At 43.7% G+C, this 21,850-nt stretch overlaps 2 protein-coding genes and 1 long non-coding RNA gene across 11 annotated transcripts in view; 2 read left to right on the forward strand and 1 right to left on the reverse strand.

Moving 5' to 3' along the window:
- Positions 1-57: 57 nt before the first annotated feature.
- Positions 58-12,580, forward strand: FAM161B (FAM161 centrosomal protein B). 2 transcript variants are annotated; one of them, XM_019733445.2, is made up of 9 exons: positions 58-228; positions 3,047-3,363; positions 4,138-4,688; positions 6,205-6,551; positions 7,020-7,147; positions 8,855-9,019; positions 9,254-9,353; positions 10,763-10,905; positions 11,494-12,580. In XM_019733445.2, the coding sequence occupies exons 1-9, from the start codon at positions 61-63 to the stop codon at positions 11,630-11,632; spliced, it is 2,058 nt and encodes a 685-aa protein (XP_019589004.2). In that variant the 5' UTR covers positions 58-60; the 3' UTR covers positions 11,633-12,580. The 2 variants fall into 2 exon arrangements, with proteins under 2 accessions (XP_019589004.2, XP_074183319.1); XM_074327218.1 differs by having other exon boundaries at positions 194-319; positions 11,494-11,632.
- ZNF410 (zinc finger protein 410) overlaps positions 11,435-21,850 on the reverse strand; it is a 37,967-nt gene continuing 27,551 nt past the window's right edge. For 2 of the 8 annotated variants that reach the window (XR_012494597.1, XR_012494598.1), the window contains 5 exons: positions 21,255-21,380; positions 20,371-20,511; positions 19,884-20,089; positions 18,817-18,944; positions 12,993-13,766 (listed from right to left, as the gene is read on the reverse strand). Coding sequence is in view for 6 of the 8 variants with exons in the window: in XM_074327222.1 (XP_074183323.1) it covers positions 13,741-13,766; positions 14,820-14,904; positions 18,817-18,944; positions 20,371-20,511; positions 21,255-21,380 (506 nt within the window). In the remaining 2 variants the exon portion in view is untranslated. Of the gene's footprint in view, positions 13,767-14,819; positions 14,905-18,816; positions 18,945-19,883; positions 20,090-20,370; positions 20,512-21,254; positions 21,381-21,850 lie in introns of all 8 variants that reach the window. The other 6 variants (XM_074327222.1, XM_019733446.2, XM_074327224.1 and 3 more) reach the window with 4 other exon arrangements.
- On the forward strand, positions 13,362-15,756 carry LOC141570527 (uncharacterized). Its single transcript, XR_012494602.1, has 2 exons — positions 13,362-13,495; positions 15,635-15,756. It is a non-coding gene; the product is annotated as an uncharacterized LOC141570527 (long non-coding RNA).

A 21,850-nucleotide genomic window follows, 5' to 3' on the forward strand; every position in this document is an offset into this window, starting at 1 on the left:
AACGAGCCGTGCTTCTTTAGGCGGGATGGACTGCGGGCTCGGTGGAAAGGGGACAGGATCATGCATCCGCCTGGGAGCCAATCAGAGCCCAAAGCTAGAAAGGGGCGGAACCTGATCCGCGTCGATAGCGCGGTTACTGCAGCAGTCACAGCAGCTTCTGTCTGCCCAGCTGAGAAGATGACTGTGGGGAAGCCTGCGGCAACCTCTGGCGACGCTCGGAACCTGCAGGTGAGGAGGAAAAAAGAAGGGGAGGAAACAAGTCTGAGCCCCGGAAAGGAATCCCTGAGGAAACTGTTTGACGTTGCCTCGGAGACTGATGGTAGGGGCGTGCCCCGGAGGGGCGTGGGATTAAAATTGGTAGCGTTAGAGACTCGAGTCTGAACCACTTGAGCCTTGTATTATCTTCATAGACATAGCAATGACCCTCAGTTTTCGCTTATCCTCTCAACTACCATAGTACATTGTCTCCATTTTGTAGAAGAGAAAACTGTGGCACAGAGAGATTAAAAAATTGGCCCCAAATCCATAGAGACAAGCAGATTGTGGTTGTTTTGGCCTGGGGGGTGGGGTGGGGGATGAGTGTGGGGGGTGAGGAGGCAAGTGAGGTGGGGAAGGGTTGGGAGCGTAGAGGAAAAGAATGATTGCTAAATGGTATGGAGTTTCTTTTGGGGGTGATTAAAATGTTCGAAAATTGATTGTGGTGATGGTTGTACAACTCTGAGTATACTAAAACCCGTGGTACACTTTAAATAAGTGAATTATATGAACTCTATGGTATGTGAATTATATCTCAAGGCATTTAAAAAAGGAAGTTTTCCTAAGATTACACGCTCTTTAGTAGCAGTCAGGGCTGGAGCACTTACACACCTTTGACTCAGAATCCAGTGTTCTTTTCCGTATTAGAGCCGGACCTTGAGGACCCAGGAAAACCATCACCAAGTGTCACCTGGAGGCCTGCAGTGGCCTGCCCCCATCTGGTTTCCAGCTGCAGTAATTCATCCTCTGGAGTCCCATCCTGGCACCATGCCTGCAGGCCTTTCTAAGGACACCTCATGCCACTGTCCTCCAGCCACACTGGCCCTCTTTCTACCTCTCCAAGAGTCAAGTTTGTACCTACTTCAGGTCCTTGCCTCAGAGCCTTTGCTATTCCTTGAACCCAGAACCCGCTTACCCTAGATCTTAGCAAGGCTGGCTCCTTCTCATTAGTCAGGTGTCAATCCAAAACTCCTCCACAGTGAGAAAGTGAAAATCAGCCAGGACTGAGAAAGTACGATTCAGACTGTAATAGACACAGATATGACCAGCAGCAAGATTAGCAGAAAACGTGTCCCTCACAGGGCCACGCCATACCTTGAAAATGACTCACACCCCCTTCTTCTAAATCATTATGCTTCCTTATCAACTATTTACCCAGACCCACTTGTTCTTGTCACCTTTTGAATAAAAATGGCTCAATCACCCACTTACTAAACTGTACCCTTCATGGCAGCATCCATCCAGAGTTGATCCCTGCTTCCCCTATTTCTCATCAGAATTATTCAGGACAAGCTAACCCTAGAAAAAGCCCCTTCCCTACCTTCTTACTGAAAGGTACCCACCTCCCAAGTTCCTTTGGTTTTCCATGGTTTACTGCAGCAAATATACCTAACTCTGATTATAGTACATGTATGCACATGTACCATAATATATCTCTACGTAGCTCTACAGTCTTTATCTGATGGGCTTTTATAGCCCATCTTATAAGAAAAGCTTCCCATAGCCACTTGATCACTCTATAATCTGTTTTATGGCTTTCACTGAATTTATTCTCATCTTGTACCATCTGTCTCCTCTCACTAGAATGTAATTTTCATGAGAGTAGGGGCCTTGTTTGTCTTGTTCTCAGCCCAGTGCCTATGCATATTAGCCACCCAATATAATGTCTTCTAATAAATGAAGTATTTAAACCCAACTGAGTTTCCCATATTTTAGGACACTGCTAGTTCAGCTAGATCACATTGCCTCCCCTGTTAATTATCCATTCCTAGTGACAGAGTAGAAATAAGCTAGAATATGAGGAAAGCAGAGATATAGACAGGGGAAGCAGGAAAAGGAAGATTGGCAACAAGTAGGTAAAACCCAAGTAGGGCAGGCCCAGAGTGTGGCCAAGGTCCCGGGAAGGATTCCTGGAGTGCAGGAGGTAAATGTATGATGTACAGTAGATGGTCTGTAAATACTCACCGCACTGCATGAAGTAGGACCCAACTTTAGCTCTTTGCTTTTCTCTCCTGTCTTTTGTCAACCAAAGGTCACTGCCGCCAATTCAATGCCAACAGGGGTCCCAAATTTAGGGTGCAGTACAGACTTTATTTAGTAAAACAGTTCAGTTGTAAAACAGCTCATGTTGTAGCTTAGGTGTTGCAGATCAGTTTGTAAACCTGGGAAACACAGCCAAAGCGCTCAGCTAGTTAAGGCAGAGACAAGACTGGCTTATATAGAGAAGAACACTCGCCCACAGTTCCTGATTGATTCATTTCCATGCAAATAAAGAATCCAAATTCAGTTTGATTGGTCCATAGGGTCTATGTGTTCTGATTAGTCAAATATGCAAATGAGGATATATTTGCACAGCTCCAATTGGACGGGGTAGGTCTTCAGTCCATTGGCTGAATTACAGTCCTAGGAACCCTATTATAAGGGTCAACTGGGATGGCAGGAACACAGTGCAAGAAGCTGGCAGGTCAGTTTGCAGATTTTCCCTGATATGCAGTGTGCATGAGGGACCTGTGTAAACGATGGCTGCTACACTTTGGTTGTGAATTTGAGCCCAATTAACCACAAGGAGTCTTTCTTGGCAGGTACATTCTTTCTTGGGGTTGACACCTTTAACCAAGCACACCCCATATATCCATTTGTGAAATTTCTTTAAAGCAGGGAAAACATCTTATTTTTCTTTGTTATACTCAGGCCCTAACATACAGAGGGCTATTCAGAGTGAAATTAGCAGTTATGTTTTGAATAAATCTGAAATTATAGTTTGACCCCAGTCTATTTGATTTCATTTTAGGTATTTTCCCCCAAATCCTCCTCAGACACAGAGGCAGAAGAGGAGCTGTCTGGGGATGGGCTGGTTTTTCCCAGGGCTGGCAAACTTGATGATTTCCTCAGCCCAGAGGAGACAGATTCTACTTCTGCCTCAACTGGGAGCTTTTATGAGACCCTGCAAGTACTAAAGCTGAAAGGCAGGGGGTGCCTGTTGGAATCCTGTTATCAGCCTGACTCAGACAGTGATGAGAACCTCTGTGAAGATGAGGAGGACCTGAAGAATTTCTTCCAAGACAAAGGCAGGGGGAAGCCGCAGGCTCAGGACTGCCTGTCTCCGAGGTAAGGCCCTGCAGTTCAACAGCTGCCTCGCTGCACAACTCTGACTAAGTCGTGTTGTTCTTCCCCAGGACAGCAAAGACCACTTCTGCAGTCATCACTTACCCAGGCTCCAGCTCAGATCTACTTTCAGATCCAAACGTTGGTTCTGATTCCTACCCAGAAGTCCTAAATCACTTTCGGTAACCCTTAGTCACCAGAAGTATTGGTATCGAGTAAACAGATGCCTTTCCCAAACACACTGCCGCCCTGAGAATGGCAACAATGTCACTTACCTTGGCCAATCCCTGTTATTTATGTGCACTTGATCTCATTTAACATTGTTTTCTCCTAATAACTCTGTAAGTAGGTACTTTTTTCTTTTTCTCTCTTTTTTTTTTTGCCATCCTACAGATGAGGAAATTGAGGTTCCAAGAGAACCTTGCTCAAGGTCACAGAGCTGGTGATTGAAGCAAGATTTGAACCTGGCTCTGACCTAAAAGCCCTGCCCTGCACCATTACGCTGTTCTCTCCCCAACATGAAAATCAGAGTGCAAAGTGGCAATTCTTGGATCAATTTTGAGAAGAGACTTCTTACTAAGGCTGCTAGATGGCCTGTGGGAAGGAGTGAGAGAGAGGCAAAGGCTTAGAGGCCAGGCCTGTGAAGCTGTGGTGTTAGGCTGAGAAGCTAGATGCAGCCTGCTGGAAGGGAGGACTGGAGAGCGTGGGGCGGAGCCGAGAGGAGCCAGGCCTCCTGGCTGCCCTGTCCTCTATGACAGAGCTGCTTTCTCCCCCCAGGTGTGGCTCCACAAGACGCTGCAGCTCCCTAAGCAACCTAGCCTCCGACATGGCCCAGGTTCCGTCCCAGCCACCCTCAGGCTCCAGGCCTCCTTCCCAGCACAGAAGCCTCAGCTCCTGGGCATCATCCATCACCGTCCCTCAACCATTCCGTATGACGCTGCGTGAGGCCCGGAAAAAAGCCCAGTGGCTGGCTTCACCTGCCTCCTTTGAGCATGAGAGGCAGCGGGCCCAGAGGCAGGGCCAGGAGGAGGCAGAGTGCCACCGGCAGTTCCGGGCACAACCTGTGCCCGCGCATGTCTACCTGCCCCTTTACCAGGAGATCATGGAGCGCAACGAAGCCCGAAGGCGGGTGGGGATCCAGAAAAGGAAGGAAGTGCTCCTCTCTTCCTTGAAGCCCTTCAGCTTCCTGGAGAAGGAGGAGCAACGAAAGGAAGCTGCTCAACAGAGGGAATTGGCTGCCACCTCTAAGGCCAAGGTCTCCAAACAGAAAACCACCAGAAGGATCCCCAAGTCCATTCTGGAGCCAGCCCTCGGGGACAAACTCCAGGGTAAAGACAACCTTGCAACCTTACTGCCTCCTCCTGCCTGGGGGTACCAAGAGGTGCCGTGGGGATTTAGTCAGGCTCGGGGGTCAGCCTGGCTTGGCGATGAGCTGTTCAGGTGGACCTGCTAGAGGCCACACTCAGTGCAGGCCCTGGGGTAGGGCTGGATCTAATGGGGGAGCCCTGTAATGAGGAGAGGTCCTACAGCAGCCCTCGGCTTTGTCCTGTTGACCTCTCTCCGTGAGTGGATGCAAAGGCCTCTGTGGCAGCACAGGTGTGAGAGCAGAGAACCAATGAGACATCCAAGGGCCAGCTTGGGCCAGTGCCACCAGTAGCCAGCTGCCCCTGAGAAAAGCCCACACCCCTCCCTCATCCTAGTGAGATACTCATTTCTAGAAGTGTATATGCTCAATAATGGGACTCAGGCTTTATTTGCTTATTCAGTTAACATGTGCCAGGCCTCAGGTACTGTTCTAGGGTGAATAAACAGACATGGCGTTTGTGGACACGGAGGCAAACAGAAAATACACAAATAATTACAAATGGGTTGAATCATTTGCAAGGATTAAAGGGGAAAGCCTGGGGATTCCTGTGGAGCATATAACAGAGGGACTTAGCTGAGGGTGTGATCAGGGGTGGGGACAGTTAGGGAAGGTCCCCAGAAAAGTGAGCACTGAGACTGACCCTGTAGTTTATTTGATGAAGGAGAAAGAGTTTACCAGGCAGAGATACAGCACGGGGGTAAGAAAAGCTGAGTACATTCAAAGGATGAAAAGGTAAAGGGTAGAGAGAAGAGGGAGAATGGGAGGGAGAGGCAGGCCCAGGCCAGACCTGGGGCCTTGGAGGCCAGGGGAGGCAGCCACGGAAGGGTTTTAAAGTTGGTGGCTCATGATCGGATACACAATTTAGAAAGATCACTCCAATTGCTGTGGAGATACTTAAAGGGGGAGGGATGTTGATCTAACAGGAGGCTATTTCAACAATTCCGTTGAGAAATTATGAAATTTGTAGTAGGGACAAGGAAGAGGCTGGACTGGAGAGGAGGTAAAGACGAGACTGTGAACATGTGACCGATGAGAGAAGAGAGGGAGGAGTCAAGAATGATCTGGGCAGTGGGCTGGGTGGTGGGGGCTCTGAGGAGAGGAGCAGGTGACGCGCATGCCTCCGGCTTCGGCTCAGGAGGGACCACAGAAAATGCTCAGTAAATGTAAATTAGCTGCTGCTGCATCCTGACTGGTACATGCCAGAGGTGTCCTGGTCAATGTTTGCTAACAAGCTCTCCAGAAAAAAAAAAAGGGCAAGTGATTTGCAATATTTGCCATTTTCTGTGGTATAAATACACCTATGCTGACCAATTTCAGGCTTCCCACATGTTGTCAACTGGCTCACAAACTTCCTGAGAAGTTACCAGTTGGCTCCGGCACACTACTGCTAGTGTTTAAGAGGGAAGGTACTTCAAACTTTTTGGTACGAATCTTGTTTAGTCGCTTCTCACCCATCGCCACCCTGATTTTCTCCCCAGAAGCTGAACTCTTCAGGAAAATCCGCATCCAGATGAGAGCCCTGGACACGCTCCAGATGGCCTCCTGCCCCATCACCTCCTCCAGTCTCAGGGCCGACCCACAGCTTCGCACAGCCACCCGAACCCAGGAGGAAAAGCTTTGGTTTCTGCAGACTGACTTTGGGTTCCAGCCTCGGGTGAATCCCGCCGTCCCTGACTATGAAGGCCTCTACAAGGCCTTCCAGAAAAGAGCTGCCAAGAGAAGGGACACCCGAGAGGTGACTCGCAACAAGCCCTTCCTGCTGAGAACGGCCAGCCTGCACCACACTCAGCGGCCCTGTGATGCTGCCGCCTCCGGAGGGACGAGGGTGAGAGCCCAGGCGGTTGTAGGAGGGTCAGGGCCTGAGGCCTGAAATCAAAGGAGAGGCCAGGTCTTAATGGAAGGCACTTCTCATGACATTTCTATCGTCATTTTTTAAAAATAAGCAGATCTGCAGAATCACAATACCTATAAACTTAAGACCACACGAATACGTCTTTTCCTTCTCTCTAGAGTTTGCAGAAATAAGTTCAAGTAGGTCTGGAAGGCAGGGAGTTGGGATCAATTGTTGTGTCCCCATACCAGTTCCAAAGAACTCTTCTCAGTTCATTAACATCTTGAGGATTGATATCCAAGTCTGTCCCAGTTACTAAACTTGAGATCTCATTACCCTTTGCGTTAATCCCAGGAAAAAAGATTCTCAGTCTGACTAATCCTTCACTGAAATTGATTCCTAGTTAAGATAGAAACTAGTCACCCAGGCTGTCCCACCAATACCAGCCTTCGTTTCCTCTAGGACTCTCCACAGCCACCGGCCACACCCTGGCGAAGGAGTCATTCTCTGAGTGGCCTTGCGTCCCTCTTTGCCAACACCCTCCCTGTGCGTATCACAGATGCCACCAGGAAGAGGGAATCTGCGGTCAGGTGAGTGGTCAGCCTGCAGGAGACTCCTAAAGCTCAGCTCTTGGCCCAAATGAGGGAACCACCCTGCTGCTGGGCCTCCTCTCCTGTTATCAGAGACCTGAAGGGGTGGAAGGGAATTCTCTGATCAGGACAGGAGTACACGTGGCCCTCCACACTAGTGCTGGAGAACACCTAGCCGTTGTCAGCAAATACTCATGGGCGGCTTCCTCCCCCACGTGCAGGCATAATGTAAGGCTGGAGGTACCTTGTGGGACCTATAGTGTAATACCTAGTCTGAAACAGAAAAGCAAAGAAGCAACTACCATATTTTGTGAGTAGTGCAATGATGGGGGCACTGGGTAGCCTGGGGCAGGGGTCTCTTGTAATAGATGTCTAACATGAAACCTGAAGAAAGAGGACTGAGCCAAAGCCTGGAAACAAGGTTCCATGCAGAACAACATGGGTGAAGACTCAGATGCAAGGGAAAGGAAGCCATTAGGAGCAGGAATTCAGAGAAGCATGACAGGTGTCTTGATCCTGCCAGAGATAAAGCGCCCACTGCATGTATTTGATCCTCTGAGATTCACCTTGGGGAACTACCGCAAGTCAGCTGGGAATCCGGAGCCTCCTTATTTTTAATTATTTAACTGACCTGTCATGGTATTGTTCTCATGGACCCGACAGGAGTTCCTCCACTAGGCCCGAGCTGAAGTGAGCGGAGGACTAGCTTCTTAGTGCCTTTCTGTGGGGCTCACAGAGGACTAAGTACACAGAAATGTATTTAGACTCTGAGGGATATTAAATTTCCTCAAATTTCATAGAGCTATTAAAGCTAAATGCCTCTATCTCCTGAGGTCCCAGTAAGAGGTCTCATGAACCAGAGGCTGGCCCCCCTCTAGAGGACGTCTACACCTGCTTCTGAGCAACAGGGAGTCTGACGCATTAGCAGATTAAACACTCATGCTCTCCTTCCTAATCTGTCCATTTGAATGTAAACATCCAAATGTAAGAGTCTTGACTTTTTTCTGTTGGTAGAACTCTCCATAGTACCTGGTAGAATATTTACACAAACTGCTAAAAGTTGACTACAAATTGTGCATTGAAGAAGGTCCATTTCTAGTTCTCTGGAAATGAAGATCTGTATTCCCAAAGGACTATGAACCCAGGCACCCTCCAGGCCACTATTTATAGCACAGTTTATACACTAAGGACAGAGCCTTGGGAGTCAGATACCCTGGTTCTAATCTTGGCTTTTCCACTGGCATGCTGGGTAGCTTTGAGCAACTAGGTTACCCTCTCTGAGGCTCTAGCTCCTTGTCTATAGAAAGGAGGCTTATGGTTCTTGGTTCACAAGACATGAAGTTTATACAAATGGATATAAAGCACTTGTGAGCTGTCTGCACTTGGTTCAGGGTAGGTAGCTCAGCAAATGGTAGTTATTAGTATTTTGTTTCCAGAGAGGTAAGAAGCCTGAATGTTTGGCTATTTAAGTAAGGATATTTTAATTCACGTTTTCCAGTTCAATTAATGAATATCACTGTATCCAGAGTGCTGGGAAGGTGTCATGTGACTATGCATTTAATGTCAGAATCTTAATCTTTCTGAAATGCCAGGAGGTAAATTACCCACCCCATTCATAGAAACCAACTTTCCAGAGAGATTACTAACATTGCTTTTAAATGTACCCAAGTTGGTCATCTATATTCCTTTTTTGCCTCCTCCCTTTAGAAGTTCACTTGAAAAAAAAGACAAAGCAGATGAGAGCACTCAGTGGTTGGAGATGCACAAAAAGAAGTGTCAAGCAATGTCTAAATCCGTGACCTTGCGTGCAAAAGCCATGGATCCCCATAAGAGCCTGGAGGAGGTGTTCAAAGCAAAGCTAAAAGAAAACCGGTCAGTGTCCTCCATGTGTCAGAAGGGTGACTGTCTTGGGACCCAACATATCACTGGCCTTGAAAACAGCAAAATGGAGTAATTAGGGTCAGTTCCCATAATTGCAGTCATGGGTTTTGCCAGGCCCAGTTAGGAATTTATAGTGTCCATGGGAGTTACTCTGCTTACCTGGAATTAAAGGTATTCTGGATTGGAAAAAGACAGAATTCATTTTAAACATCTTGTTAATTCCAGGAATAATGACCGTAAAAGAGCCAAAGAGTATAAGAAAGAATTGGAGGAAATGAAGAAGAGAATACAAATGAGGCCCTATCTCTTCGAACAAGTTACCAAGGTAAATCTAAACCATCATTCATTTTCTGTTTTGGAAGAAAAGGCTCTTAGTAATTATGAAACAGTTTAATATCTGAATTAAACATTTCCTTGAGGCTCAGAAAGATTCTAAATTGAGCCCATTTTATTAGTACCATGTTTCCCCCAAATAAGCCTAAGACTGGACTCCACAGGCATCTGTAAAGGGATATTCACTTCCTAGAGTCTTCACTATAGTCTAGCTTTCAGTTTGAGTCCCAGCGGGGGTCAGATCCCAGGCGCTTAGTGACAGTGTGGCTGTGTTAGTAAGAACACCTTGAACTTACTTATGTGACGGGAAATCCAGTCTCTTCTGCTGTCCGGAGCCACTGTTCCCAAGTGCTGAGCGGACCTCTCTCCCGCTGCAGTGCTGGTGCCTCTAGAGCCGCGGCACATTTATAGGTCTCCACAGGGTGGAGGTCCCCACATTTATAGGTCTCCACAAAGCCCTTTCCAGACAAAGTGCCTTTCAGGCTGGAAGAATCACTTTAAGATGTTCTCTAGACCTTCAGGGAAGTCGGACTCCCTATGGAAGCTCTGGACCTACTTGAACCACCTTAGAACGGCCACCATTCCAGGCAGCTTTGGGCTGCATCAGATTCTGTGGCTGCCTCTCCTCTCCAGAGCTCCCAAATGCTGGGGGTCCCTAGTGACCTAGTTCCGATTGCTAGGCATTATCTCCACCTTATAGCTAGTGCATTATCTAGGCATTTCCTGGGTCCACTCCTTCCCACCCACATACCTATCACACACTGGACTGTCGGATTTACTCAGCAACTTGCATTGTTCAGAATCTCTCATGCTGATCTTTCCTCTTCTTTTTTTCAAGCAAGCTCAGGCTCAGATCTTTTACCTCTAGGAAAAATGCAAAGTACTCTATATGATATTGCTTCAAACACTTAAAACAAATGAAAAATAACGGTTTTGCAGTCCACATGTACACCATCTATCCTGTTAAAGAGTGTTAATAGTGCAGCTTATTTTGTTATATTTTAGTGTTCCTGATGATGGTTTGGTTGCTTTGAAATTTTCAGTTTTCAGTCCATCATTTTCATCGGGGTCTCCCCTGGACTTCCAAAAATCTAAGTCCTTGCTTCTAAAAGGTGTGGCTCCCTAATCAACAGTTAGCATCTCCTGGGACTGTTAGAAATACAAAATTGCAGGCCCCATCTGAGACTGACCAAATAAGAATCTGCATTTTAACAAAATCTTCAGGTAGTTCCAAAGCACTTTAAGGCTTGAAAACAAAGCTCTAGTAATTTTCATGCAAATCTGTGTCCACTAACTGGGGGTGGGTGGGTGTGGTGGGCAGTACTGTAAGGATACAGGTTCAGCAAGTAATTATCAAGTAAGTCACAAGACAGCTACAGCTTATTCATCTCCATTCCGCAGGACCTCGCCAGGAAAGCAGCAGAACAACGCTATCAGGACGCCCTCAGGCAGGCCGGGCTGGATGAAGACTTTGTGAGGAGCGAGGGTCAGGGCACCCAGGCTCTGCAATGCCAGGAACGCGCAGGAGTCCATGATTATCCCAGGTCATCCAAGCCGCTGCGGTCCTGCAGCTCTCTAGTAATGCCACTGGGAGGAAACTGTGTAACAACCACTCATATTTTGAGGTCACAATCCTGTACTTACAGAACATGAATCCAGAGATCTCCAAGTAACACATTTGAATTTGGAGAGAAGTACAGTGGTGAATAAAATATAACCATAGTATATTAGGTTTAGATTCCCAAAATTTGAAAACAGATCATTTTTCCATTCCAGTTCCAATGCCATCAGTCAAAAGTATTTCCACTCCACTTTTGAAGAAAAATCATGTATATTTTCACTTCCTATAAAACGATAAAACTATTTTTCAAGCACTCTTAAGTACCTCGTTAGCACCACCTCCTCCATTAAGATCATATAAGTCAAAGGGAAAAAAGTATAGTATCTTCATTATTCTCAGTTTTGTTTTGCTTAAATTCTTAATGGTCCCTTCCCCTAATTCCTATCCCCATTTTCCACCTAGAAATTTCCTTTTACACCACATATACAATAATGAAAATGTTGACACCATCCTTAAGCTTTACATAATGCTTTAAAATTTTTATTTCATAATGCTTTCATTTATTCTGCAGCACCCATGAAACCACAAGACTCGGCATCAGAAATCCACAGCAGGATTTAGAAGAATCTCTAGAACAGCCTACAAGCCCCAAGAAAGAACTGGAAAAGCTGTCTGATGAATTGCTAGATAATCTCAAATCACTTGCTTAATCAGTACTCTTAAAAGTACTGCTTTTCAATACTAAGCAGCTAATTTGGGATTGAATCAAGACAGACAAAACTACGATTTTGAGTCATGGCTACTCTGGGAGAACGGGGAAAAGAAAAGTAGCAGATAACAGGGAATGGTTCAAGTAAATCAAAGTGGAGAAGCTCAGGGTGGGGGGCTCAGAGCCGAGTTAAGGGTTCTTACTTTGTGCCTCATACTTAAACTATAGGTACTTTAAAAAAAAGGGTACAAGCCCACATGGCCCACAGGGGCTAGTCAGGAAACCAATGGGTCCGACGGGCTGGGTGTAAGATACGCTGGCAGAAACTGGAGTCTCTGCTGGAATACAGGCCCAGAATTGTCAGATCAACTGCGTTTTCAACAGAAGCCAGAAATATGCATGTTGGCAACTAATGAAAAATTACTTGAAAATATTATCTGGGCAAAACAAAACATCTTGGGGATGACAACTTCTCCTACAGGGTTTCTCAACCTCAGTACTACTGACATTTTGGACCAGATAAGTCTTTGTTGGGTGTAGGGAGAGGGAACTGTCCTGTACACTGTAGGTTGTTTAGCAGCATTCCCTGGACTTGACTCACTAGATGCCTGTTAACACCCCTCTTCCCAGTTGTGACAACCAAAAATATCTCTAGGTATTGCCAATGTCCCTGGCATGGGTCGGGGGCGGGGGTAAAACGTCTCCAGTTGAGAACCACTGCTCTAGTATAAAAGAAAGGCTACAGAAAGTAAGAACTGGCATTTTAAGAATACATGTAATTGACATGAACTCAATCTACATAGCACAGGATGATTATATGTGTCATTAACAAATTAAGAACTATTAATTTATTTAAAAAGCAGTTTTTTCCTGTTATCTGTTTAGAATGTGCCACTGTGACTGTGTGTCAGCATGAGGTTCATTTTAAATAAATTTGAAATTTCTCTGACATCCATGATTTTCTACTAGTACATGATCTTTGGAATACTTTGCTTCTCACCAATTATAGATATTCTCTCCCAGTAGCTGTAGACAGGATGATAGCAAGAGTGCCTACTCTAACAGAAGCATCTTTCTCTTTTTTTCTTAACTTTCTGGAAAATTCAAAAGTGTCTGTTCTTACTGCCAACTTTCCAGACTCAGACACGGTCCCTGCTGGTGATGACACACTGATACTCTGATAACTACCACCTGGGTTTGCTAATTAAGAGATGAGGATGTTCGTGTCATGTTCCCCCAAGACTCCTGAGTTCAGTTTCACCTGCATGGGATCCTAAGGGTAAATCAGTACCTTATTTTAAATGGAAAGACTCAACTTTCTTAATCTCCTATGAAAACAAATTTTATCCAAAACAAGGAGCCAAAGAACTGACTGGGCTGTTCATTTATTTAAAGGGAAAACTGAAGCTCTGAATCATGTGATTTTTTAACTTAAAAAACAAAACAAAAACTTTTTCACATGCTACTGTATGTTCCATAAACAAAGCAAAGTGACCAAGTAGTGGTGTATGGAACAAGATAGTACCTCAGCCTGGGCCAAGGAGGGATTCAAGTAATTTATTGTTTTGCAGCCCAGTGGAGGAGAGTTTCTTACTCAGGTTGCTGAAGAGAGATTGTCACAACAGAACTGACATCACTCCCTTCTTCAAAGCAACAAGGCATCTTGAAAGCTCAACTTCTTGGAGAAGTTTTATGGTTGGTGGCAGGACTTAGTCCCTCCATTTGAAAAGACAGCTGAGTCTGGGATGAAAGCTCTTCAAAGGAAAACCTCCTCTCAACAGTCATACTGAGAAACTTCAGCCAAGACATAATCAAACTCACTTCTGGGAGAAGTCCATCCCAAATTTTAGCATTGGGAAGAGAGGTAGGTACCGTTACCCAGCTCACATTCACTGCTTTCTTCTTTGTCTGGATTAGATGGTAGTCTGAAGAGAAGCTCTCCTGCGTTCATCTTTACGCCAGGCAAGATGGACAGAGGAAAAAGCAGGGTCTCGTCGTTCACAGATTCGTTTTGGTTCTGGCAGACTGTGAGCCAAAAGCACTGTATGCACTCTGGGATCAGACAGAGCTGCTCTTCCAAGAGTCAGCACCCAAGTTCATGTCCGTCTTTCAGTTAAATCTCCTTGGTTTAGTAACTGTAAAAGAGTAAAATGAAATCTGGAATAGGCTACCACTGAATAAAAGGAAAAAGATTCTTATTAAGTAAAAGGTTTATGAGTGGGAGTGGGGAATGTGCTGCAGGGGTGAGTCAAGGATATCTAGTTCCAAAGCAAGAGGCATGTGTAGACTGATAGATTTCATTCACACACTGGCCTTGAGACAGCACTTGGACACTTCATGATGCTGTCATTTTCAATATGGCAATAAAATATCCTGAGTCTATAAACCAAACTTGTTTGTGTAGTCACATATTCACTAGTCAGGGATGGAGGCATCTATAACTTACAGGAAAATCAGAAATGGTGGAACAAAAAGCTTATGTCAGTGTTAGCCCAAGTACAGACTGCAGGTTCAAGTAGAAGTAAAAGGAACGAGAGGCTACTATTCCCTAAGAGTTCTATATGAGAGCTAGAACCCACTCCAAAGAAATGCAGGGATTCCCCGGGCTTAACCAAATACGTTTCCTGTGATGAAGGGAGACAAGCCTGAGAGACCCCAATAGGATGGCAGCTAACACAGACATTCTACACTACACTCAAGCTTCTGCTGAAAGGCAGTTTTGTACAATTGATGAAACTGGGTTCCATTTTATTATGAAAAGGAAACGAGATATGAATAATACAGTGAAATTCAGAATAAAATTGGGCTTATGAAATTAATCAGATTAATTCTCGAGCTGGAGATGTATTTACTTGGTGATCTTAGATTGGATGAAGGTAATTTACACAAAATTTAATACGGAATTTAAAGAAATTTAAAATTTAAATAAACTACAGATTTCATCTGATGCTGTATGGTAAGGATGTAAGAATGGTATGATTTTAATCCAGGTCAAGATCCAGATGTTTGCACTCAAATTTAGCAATAGCACTTTGTGAGAACTGTCACAGAATTTGTAATTTGTTTTCCTCTTTGTTTTACTTGGGAAACATTCTAAGATATAGTCAAGCTAGCTAGCAATCACTTATACTGATCCTTGAGTTCAAGAATGTGAACTTAATGTGACATGGAACCCCATGTGGGATGACCTGTAGTTGGCAGGAGGTCCAAAAGCCCTGGGGTCCCAGTGGGCCTGCACAATGAGTCCTCTGATTCTTGGGAGACCTGGCAATACTGAGAAAAAATAGAAATTGTCCAATATGAACCATCTGAATGAGATGTAGTTTTCATATATTTCCCATAATTTCTGACACTTGATTTGGTTATTCTCTGATATTCTTAATAAGTTATTTTTATATTGAGAGCATATTTACAGGAGTCCAACTAGAAGTGCATCAGTAGATTCTTACAGGTCTGATTTATAATGCACAGTGATTGCCAAAAATAGAATTTGGAAAGGGCATGTGTTGTTTTAAGGGTTGCAAATAGCCTTCTCCTTTTCTGGCATCTGAGAATCCCTAAGGAATCAACATTCCTCACTGACTGGAGGAATGGTCAGTTAGTATCTAGACCTTGGATAAGGAAAAGGACAAACTAGAGCCTCGAGGGGCTTGCAGCTTGACAACAATGAAGGTATTGGAGGATGTGATCAGCCTACTTTGAGAAGAAAAAGGAGGGGCTGAGCAGTGAAAATGCATGTGATAAAAGATAATAATGGTAACAGCGAAAGAAACACAAAAAGAAGTGAGGTTCAGACCAAGGGAGTGTTTATAAATACACAAGGAATCAGGAGGAAAAAGTGATAGTGCAGGATTTTTAGCTATATCTAAGGTTAGCACTTTCTACTTTGTTTATATTTTTCTATTAAATAGGGCTTCCATTATGAAACTAGGTACTTAGGGCCTGTATGCTCTTACTGTCCTCCTGGGATGAAGGCTGAGTTTTCTTTCTTTTTTTTTTTTAGGTGACCTATGTTACTGTGTCTGCCTGAGGCTGTAAGTGGGCATTATCTAGACAAGGACCCTCTGAAGTCAATTCCAAGAACTATGTGCCTAGGCTCAAGAGAATAAACGCACTATTACTGGACTTTCTGCATACACAAATCTGACCATGTCATCCTGCTTAAAACCATACTGTGGCTCCCCAGTATGGTCAAAATCATGTCCTATAAGGCCCTTCAAGAAAGGGACCAGCTTATCTTTCCTGATCTCGTTTTTCCATTCCATGCCCATCTCTCCATTCCACGTCCCATCACATACAACACATTGTGGTTCCATTGACATGCCCTGCTTCCTCTCACCTTCTGCCTTTGTACACATTGCTATCTTTATGCCTGTTATTTTCTTCCAATCCCTCCCACTTGTCCATCAAGATGATCGCTATTCATCAGGTCTCAACTTCAACTCTAAAACGTATTCCCTGACTTCCCCCAAGACTAACACTTACTACACCATACAAAAATTCCCAGTTTATTATTGATCTGGCAATTCTAACTTCTAACTTTCCCATTTTAACTTCTCTGTACAGCACCACTTCAGGGGCACTATTTACCTAGTTATGCAGTTATAAAAGATGGAGGTCCTAACTCAGTAAGCTCTTTGAGGCGCAGACTATTTTCTTTGCTACTGCATAACTAGGACCCAGCACAGTGCCTCACACATATTAGGTACATAGCATATGTTGACTGAATTAAGCTTTTATACATCTGGTATTTATTTGGGGTAACTTGGAGTGCTTCAATTTTTAAAAAGAGTATTTAGTAGTATAGGAGAGAAAAGCTCCAAGGTTTCAAATATAAAAAAAGAGGAGGTTGAGTGTTATGGACTAGTCTGTCAGGATCGTAATTTGTACCAGGTAAAAGAGAAGATGACTGAACTGACTTTCAGAGCAACCCAATAGTTGATGAGGAAAAGTATTTCCTTTATAGAAGGATAACAGTTAACAAAAGCAGAGGGAAAAAGAGAATTGGGATAGCACCGTTTTGTAAGCCCTAATGAAAAAATAGATGTAAACCATGATCAGTAATGGTTGCCAAAACCTACTGGTCAATCTTAAGATCAGTAAGGAGAAAACTGAGTATCATGTGTCTCCCAATGAGATGTAAGAGGAAACGAGTACCACCTACGAAATAGTTTTGCCAAGGGAGGAAGGGAAAAAAAACAAACAAACATGAATCTAATTAGGCCTCTATCTGTAATTACAAGCTTTTAGGAAATCTGTGGAGAGAAACATATATTGTAAACAACAAAAAAAGTCAATTGGTCAAAACCAGAATGTGCGAAATTCTATGGGACAAATAACCCAATTCCTTAAATACTAGGGGGGAAAAGGAAAAAGGACTGCTATAAAGAGTATTAAGAATTATTAACCAAATGCTATGAATGGGCCTTGTTTGAATCCTAATTCAAAATTCAAGCCAACCAACCATAAAAAGACATTTTTGAGAAAAAGAACAGAACACAGACTAAGTATTAGAGGATATCAATAAATTATTGTTAATTTTGTTGGGTGTGATATAATTATGAAAAAAGTCCTTATCTGTTAGAGGTATATACTGAAACATTTACAGATGAAATGATACGTCTATGATTTGCTTTTAAATACTCCACATAAACAAAACTGCAATGACAAAAACTAGAAGGAGACAGAGAAAATAACATGATGAAGAGTTAGTTGTTCAAGCTGGGTGATCGGTGTTGCTTATCATACTATTCTCACTATACGCATTGAAAACTTCCATAATAAAAAATTTTAAATAGATAAATGAAGAGGGGAAAAAACAGAGGAAAGCTCCAAGGGTGAGGCATGTTCCAAAGTAGTAACCAGGGGAAGGTAACTTAGGAAAAAACCAATGGATGTGTGTGTTACCTGCCCTTGAGTCGGCTCCGACTCCTGGCGACCCCATGAATGAGTGGTGTCCAGTGTCCTGTCCTCAACAGCCCTGCTCAGCCCCTCATGCCTATGGCTTCTTTGATGGAGTCCATCCATCTCCTATTCGGTCTCCCTCTTTTCCTGCTGCCTTCTATTTCCCCAGCATTGCTGTCTTTTCCAAAGAACCTGCCTTCTCATGATGCACCCAAAGTAGGACAGCTTCAGTTTTGTCATTTTTGCCTCCAGCGATGTTTCAGGCTTAATTTGCTCTAGGACTCACCTGTTCATCTTTCTGGTGGTCCAGGGTATTCAAAGAGCTCTCCTCCAACACGGTATTTCAGATGAATCCATTTTTCCCTATCAGCTTTCTTCACTATCCAGCTTTTGCATTTGTACATAGTAACTGGGAATATGAGGGTGTGGATGATCTTAGCCTTGGTCTCTAATGACACATCTTTGCTCTGGGTGATCTTTCCTAGTTCTTCCAATGGATGCCAATAGCAAAACACTTTCAGTCTAACATCAGCACGACTCAGGCAACAATGAACACAAGGAAAGGTCCTGGCAGGAACATGAACACGCATGCCCAGAGGCCTGTGATCCTGGGTATCCCCAGAAATACCACAGAATAACTGAGAATATTCAATGGCAGATGCAGAGTCATTTGAATGCTATAATAGCTGATTGTGATACAAAGTTATAATGAAAGGAAGGGGGGAAAGATGGGAGAGCACTGAAATATACTATAAAACCGAAGTGATCCAGGACACACAAAGTTTTAGCAAAAGCTTATGCATATGAAATGAACTCATGATGAAGTCATCTACTCCTATGACAAAAGGCCTATAAATATCCAAGATTCTAGAAGCCTGATGGTTTTCATTGTTTTCTGGGTCAGAGCCAAGACCCTAGAATTGTGAGGACTTAGAATCAACCTAAAATCCATCTTTGATTTAGATGATGGTTCTCATTCAATAAGCTAGTGAACACTTTTCTACATGCCCAGTTGGTTCATCCTGGTATCTCCCAGACCTAGGGCCCTAGCAAAATGGACAATGGTTTATCTGTTTCTTATGATTTTGTCACTACCTTTTTTGCTCAAAGACCACTTTGTCCCAGAATGTCATTTTCTTTATAAAATAAAAGCTGCAAACTCATCTCATAGTGAGGCAGATAAATTAAAATTGGAGAATTTTTCAGATCCTCTAAACTAGATTCCCAATCACTTTCCACATTAGTCCACAGGAACAACATAAAGGCAAGAGACGGTTTTACCTCTTGCGGATTGACGGCAGTTAAGACAGAAACCTCATATGACTGCCTCCCTGACTGCATGGTCACCAAGTGATGTGTCACATCAGGCACTGAGGACAGGGGACGTGGGGATCCTTCAGCAAGCACCTCTGTGAAACAGCAGAAAAACGTTTCAACGAAAAGTGAATTCACAGATATACCTACCTGCATTATCAAGCCTCTTACTAAGAACTCTAAAAACTATTCCCTGAAAAACTGAGTCCCACGTTCCTGTATTTCTTCCAAATTAATTCCTATCTGATAATCATTATCCATGAATTTGGAAAGTGTTACAAAAGGGAGATGGGAAGAAAAGGTAAAAAATCTTGATAGAGGAACTGACCATTTGTCAATATACCAATTTGGAGGAATGTGGCTTTAGCACTGTTCCCTGGATTAAACCTGTGTGTGAAATGGTAAAAGCTGCTTAGGCAGGCCTATCAGGAAACCAGAGCCAACCCTTAAAGCAGTCACCAATGATACAAATAGCACAATGCACGCAGGGCAAGAACTTAAACCTAGCTTCAAAGTTCCTACCCAGTGTCCTTCCTCCCTTGCGACTTTCTTCCTTAAGGCTGGCAAAGTAGCTCCACAGTTTCTGTGCCTCATGCTTCACTTAACCACTAGTTATCATTCATGGCACATGAGGCTTATTGTGGAGCACACTCTGGACCTAGGTGGTTCCATATGTGAGCTACAGAAATATGGCCACTTATGCCCCAAACTGAGTAGGGGACGAGTAACACATAGACCTCAAACTTAGTAAATGTTTATCAGTGGGATCACCATGAAGATCTTCTGGAAATAGTTTATACATAAACTACTTAGTCCTCAAATATATTACAAGTTTCTTCTAGGGGCTTTTTAATTTACACTGCTCTTCCAGACTACACCATGTAATTTAACATTTGCTTATATACTATCTTCTATTCACTCATTGTTGTTTCCCATATGTAAGTTTTGGCTTCTCAACTAATTTTGAGGTCCCTGTCGTCTACTTTTATCTTTCCCATGGTGCCAGGCACTGAATAAATGCATGCTGACCTCACCTGTTAAGTTTTTCAGAGAAGAGGGCCTGGCCTGTGTAACTTGGGTGAAATTTCTATACCAGAGAGGAGCAACTGTTTCCTAGAGAGCCCTTTATTTTCTCCAGAAGATATGGCTTTTTGAAGGTATGGAGAAATTGCTTTATATCTCCTCTGTAAAACCTGGTTATGTTCTGTTTAAATGTTTTAAAAGTTAAGTTCTTCCATAACTGCAACAGGAAAGATAGAAAGAGTTGGGCTAGGATGCTAAGATTATTCTTTAAAATTTTTCTCTTTATTCTTTTTTTAATCATCTTTTCAATGATTTTTTTTCTTTTTAAACAAATTCACGTATCCACCCAGAGACAAAGAACACAAAGGCTATGCAATCATACCACAGCTACTCACAAGAAAGGAAATTCATTAAAACCTCCAATTTGGAGACAACCCAATTCCTTACTCCCTAGTTGTAGCCCATTTTCCCAAAATAAAGGAGAGTTGAAATTCTTACCATCATCAACTCCTAGGATAGAATTGGTATTTGGTAGGTTCAAGGGCTCTCCATCAAGGCTGGGCTGGGAATTCATAGACACCAGGTTTTTACTGGGTACTGAAGCCTCTTCAAGCAAACTACTGCCCATTAGTGGCTCAGCTGCACAGAGAACAGGATGTGAGAGACATACAGCAGTCAAGGCTGTGCCTGGTCCCCATTTTCTTTCACAGGAAGCTGGCCTTTTCCTTCAGAACTAGCAGTTAACCTGTGTCTTCTATACCACCTCCTGTTGCACCTACTTTTAGGAAGCAAGGATAATCCTAGAAAGGAAGGGTTGAGCCTCTTGGATAAACATCTTTGCTTGTGATCAGCATCTGGATAATTAGCAAATGAAATGGGATGGGTGGATCCTTAGAAAGGAGTATCTGAAGTGAAATAATTGATCACAGACATAGAAAAGGAGTAATAATAAGAGTTATCAAATTTAAGTTAGAGTAAAAAGGGAATCATGATTAATAAGTAAAAAATGTTTCAACTCTAGTCACAGAAATCTTTATCACAGTGATACTCAAATGCTGGTTCATGGATCAACACTAGTTACCATCAAACTCATGCAGGAACTTTTAAAACTACAAATTCTGGGATCTTACTCCTAAATAACCTCACTTATGAGGTTTGTTTTGTTTGGGTCAGGCGGAGTGGACATGTAATATGAATGTATGTGTTTTAAAACCTTGCAGATGATTTTACTTGTACAGCTACGTTTCGAAACCACTCGCCCATCAAATGAGACCAGGTGTCTACCCAAAACAGAATCATGCAGTTTCCTGGCAAGCAGGCAGGCCAGTTATCTGGCTTTCTGACCCAGCACATCCAGCCCTCCACTATCCCACTCTCCTCACCAGTTTGCTCCTGCTCTTGACTCCTAGCTGCTCCCATCTGCAAGTGATGCTTTCTCATGTGCACGTTCCTGCTCCCACTTTGAGAGAAGGTCTTCCCACAGACTTGACACTGATGAGGTTTCTCTCCTGAAACAGGGACCAGGTGAAGACAGAGGAGTCAAAAGACAAGGTGCATTTCTGACAGCAAGAGAATGAACTCAAGGCCCAGACGGAGGAGCCCAGAGAATGTTAAACTAACCCTAAGAGGCTACTGTCCTCGTACTCCCCACCTCCTCCCAGCCTTTCAAAATTCCGTACAGGGGGCGAAGTGCATCAGGAAGGCTTAGCATGCGTACTGTTCCCAGCCCCTGTCCTTTCCAGACCCACTGCACTGCTACCTTCACAAAACAACATCTTTTGTATAAGACCCTGATAGCCACACACAATATTTACTTCCCGTTTCAGATAGAGCCTTCCATGGACGTTTAGGATATGCACCGTCTTCCAGGATTCCAACCCTGGGTCCAAAATATCCCCTTATCCTACTTCCTGCCACCACTCTCACAGTCTTCATCATTCACAATGGTGGGTCGTCTACACAATAACCTGAACTGTCC

This window comes from Rhinolophus sinicus, linkage group LG03, assembly GCF_036562045.2.
Source record: "Rhinolophus sinicus isolate RSC01 linkage group LG03, ASM3656204v1, whole genome shotgun sequence".
Taxonomy (NCBI): domain Eukaryota; kingdom Metazoa; phylum Chordata; class Mammalia; order Chiroptera; family Rhinolophidae; genus Rhinolophus; species Rhinolophus sinicus.